At 45.0% G+C, this 3,188-nt stretch overlaps 1 protein-coding gene across 1 annotated transcript in view; it reads right to left on the bottom strand.

The window, feature by feature from the left end:
- Positions 1 to 3,188, bottom strand: part of Sec24d (SEC24 homolog D, COPII coat complex component) — an 86,602-nt gene that overhangs the window by 9,246 nt on the left and 74,168 nt on the right. Inside the window, exons 16-19 of the mRNA XM_005357230.3 lie at positions 2,258 to 2,354; positions 1,992 to 2,137; positions 1,105 to 1,243; positions 162 to 280 (exon numbers count right to left, since the gene is read on the bottom strand). Coding sequence (XP_005357287.1) covers positions 162 to 280; positions 1,105 to 1,243; positions 1,992 to 2,137; positions 2,258 to 2,354 — 501 coding nt within the window. The remainder of the gene's footprint in view (positions 1 to 161; positions 281 to 1,104; positions 1,244 to 1,991; positions 2,138 to 2,257; positions 2,355 to 3,188) is intronic.

The raw sequence follows: 3,188 nt of genomic DNA, 5'->3' as shown, positions 1-3,188 counted from the left end.
CACACACTCGCTCTGCACATGCTGACTGCAGCAACTACACACACTTGCTCTGCACATGCTGACTGCAGCAGCTGCACACACTCGCTCTGCACATGAGAGCTGCAGCAGCTGCACACACTTGCCCTGCACATGCTGGCTGCTCAGACCAGCCGGGAACTCACCTGGCTTGCTGCAGACGGACTGGCACAGTGCTTCCGGTAACACGCCAACATATGGGCAGTCTGATTAACTAGAATTTCCCGGATGACCTTCAGAGGCTGGTTCAAAACTGCTTTAAAGGCTAGGAGCACAAAACCACAAATAGGAAGGATGTGAAAGCTTTAGAAACTGATCTCCATAATAACAAAGAACAAGTTGCTGTTATCTTGAGACAACCAAACAAGAGTGGTGTTCTTGCTAATGGCCCTCTTCTGAGTACGTAGGATGGATGATCTAGGCAACGGAGGACAATGGTCTAATTACAGCAAAGGGTTACATCGACCCAGATTTATCCTGAGACTACTAGAAATAGAGTTCTATACACAGAAAAGACAGGCCAGCCTGTTGTTTGTCTGCAGGCTGAAATGCTCTCCTCCATACCTTAAGTACAGACTTTCAGAAGGTAAGCCAGAGAAAGCATCCATCCTGCTTCTCTGTGATCAGGGCACAGATAACCAACATTGGTGCAAGTCACTGGTGCTAGAGGGCACATTCACACACTCCTAAATTTCACCTTATACCCTTTACTAGCAAGGAAACTCAAGGCAGATCTGTGGCCCTGGAAAGTCTTGTCTCGCCCACTACAGCTGGTAGGTGCTGACCATTCTTCAACCCTTGACTTAACTGGTTTTTCTGGTTTGTTTTTGTTTTTCGAGACAGGGTTTCTCTGTAGCTTTGAGACCTGTCCTGGAACTAGCTCTGTAGACCAGGCTGGCCTCAAACTCATAGAGATCCGCCTGCCTCTCTGCCTCCTGAGTGCTGGAATTAAAGGTGCGTGCCACTCTCCCGCAGCTGACTTTACTGGTTCTTGTACCACCATAGTACAAGAAGTGTTTTCCAACTTCTGCCTGGTCACCCAGTGAATCTCGACTGAATCACTGAGCTACGATGTTAGCAAGATGTTACCTGACTTGGCAAAGAAGTTGATAAGGGCATCTGTTTCACAGCTCTTGTAAAGGTCTGCCAGCTGGGTGCTGCAGTTTAAGGCGAGATTGTGAATCCGGAGTCTTCGCTGACCGCCAATGGTCGTGTAGAGCACAGCACACTGCAGAAGCAACATTGAGGCATGGGTATTACTGGACCAGGTCCAGACAAGCTAACCTAATCCTATTTGCATGTGTAGGATAGAGACTAAACTGCAGCCCCTGTATGCTGAAGTTCTAACCCCCAACACCTTAGAAAATGACTTTATTTGGAGGTAGGACATATATATATATATATACATATATATATGATAGTTTTTTATTTTTGAGATTAATAGAATTACAACATTTCTCCCTTCCCTTTCCTCTCTTCAAATCCCCCCATATACCCCTCCACACCTTCCTTCAAATTCATGGCCTCTTATCTCACTAATTGTTATTGCATGTATATGTTCTTTATCCCTAAATACAACCTGTTCAGTCCATATAATGTTACATATGTATGTTTTCAGGGCTGACCATCTGGTACCGGACGCCAACAGATAACGCTCTTCCTTAGGGAAGAGCATGGAGGTAGCACCTGCAGAGGGTGAATTAACTAAAATGAACTCATTAGGGTGGGGTCATATGACTGCAAGAATCTTGGACACAGACACTTCCACGGGGACCAGTCTGCTGATGTCGGACGCTTCACATCGGTTTGCTGGGCTAATCATTGCCATGTCGCGTGAAGCAGCGTGTGTGTGTGTGTGTGTGTGTGTGTGTGTGTGTGTGTGTATCAATCTATGGGTGAGCCACACAAGAGTGCACTAAAGACTCCTGCGTCGAGAAGGAGAGTCCCGTTTCTCTATGACGAGAGTAGCGCAGCACCTGGATCAAGGCTCCAGCGTCCTCACTGAGTTTGTCATCGTGCTTGAACTCCACAGTCACGGCCTTGTCACAGTCGATGGCTGCCATTTCTACATCCGTGGTGTTGTTCATAAATATGCCTCCAAAGAAATCGGTGGCTCTGAAACCTAAAGGGCCGGAAGAAAGGAACATTAGCTTATCTGAACTTCGCCGTTCTTTGTTTTGCGGTTACTTAGAGAGAGAATAATTCTGCAGCGGGGACGTGAGATGATGTAAATGGTAGTTACCTGTGCTGGTACGAACCCTCATGATGGCATCGAAGCCTATTTTCTTTTCAATATCATTTCGGAGGTCATTCAGAAACTGCTGGCTATCCAAATTTACCTAAAAGACAAAATGTGATCAGTGGCCACCAGGTGGCAGTAAAGGACTTCAAGTAACATTACTATTCTCTGACTTTTAAAATAATTTTTATATTTTGACTTAGCACACTTATATGTATGTCTTATATACATATATGAAATTGAAATTTGTGCCCTGGCAATGCTGAAGCATGCATGGACAGCCCTATATGGTGGTTCTCTGAACCTGTCCATATTGGGTTTCACGGTCTAAATTGATGAGGATGATGGACATATATAATCTTATGAAATACATAACCTTTGGGCAGTGACTCAAAGTTAAGTTCCTAAACAGATAAGTTCCTTATCTATTTTTCATCTTCATAACATTTGGGTGGAAAGATCACTCATTAATTTTATTTTGAAAATGGAGAAATAGCATAAGCCATTCACTCAGAGGATTAGTGTTAGACATGGAAAGTGATTCAGTGTTTAACATATGGAGTCCCTTGGACTTCGTAGCTACTCTTTAAAACTGTATTTATGAAAGTTGTTGACATCCCACACCTAAGCAGTATTAATGGGGTGCACAAGCATGCAGTACAGAGCTGAGGCTCACCTAGAACACTACCTAGCTGGGAGGCAGCAGCCAATGATGTGTCTGACCAGGTCATAAGTCTTTATGAGATTCTCACCATTGCTGCTCGAGAGGCAGCGGAGAGGCACACACACACAGAGACATACACACACATGATTCCCACCCCCAATCTCCAGAACAAAGAGAAGAGGAAAGGAAACAGGCACACCACAGACAGTCCTCATAAAAGACACCACACACAGACACCAGGTGCCTGACTATGGACACTGCACACACACC

The sequence above is a fragment of the Microtus ochrogaster genome, chromosome 21 (genome assembly GCF_000317375.1).
Source record: "Microtus ochrogaster isolate Prairie Vole_2 chromosome 21, MicOch1.0, whole genome shotgun sequence".
Lineage (NCBI taxonomy): Eukaryota > Metazoa > Chordata > Mammalia > Rodentia > Cricetidae > Microtus > Microtus ochrogaster.
The sequence above is the reverse complement of the archived record's forward strand: the minus strand, read 5'-3'. Positions and strand labels throughout refer to the sequence as shown.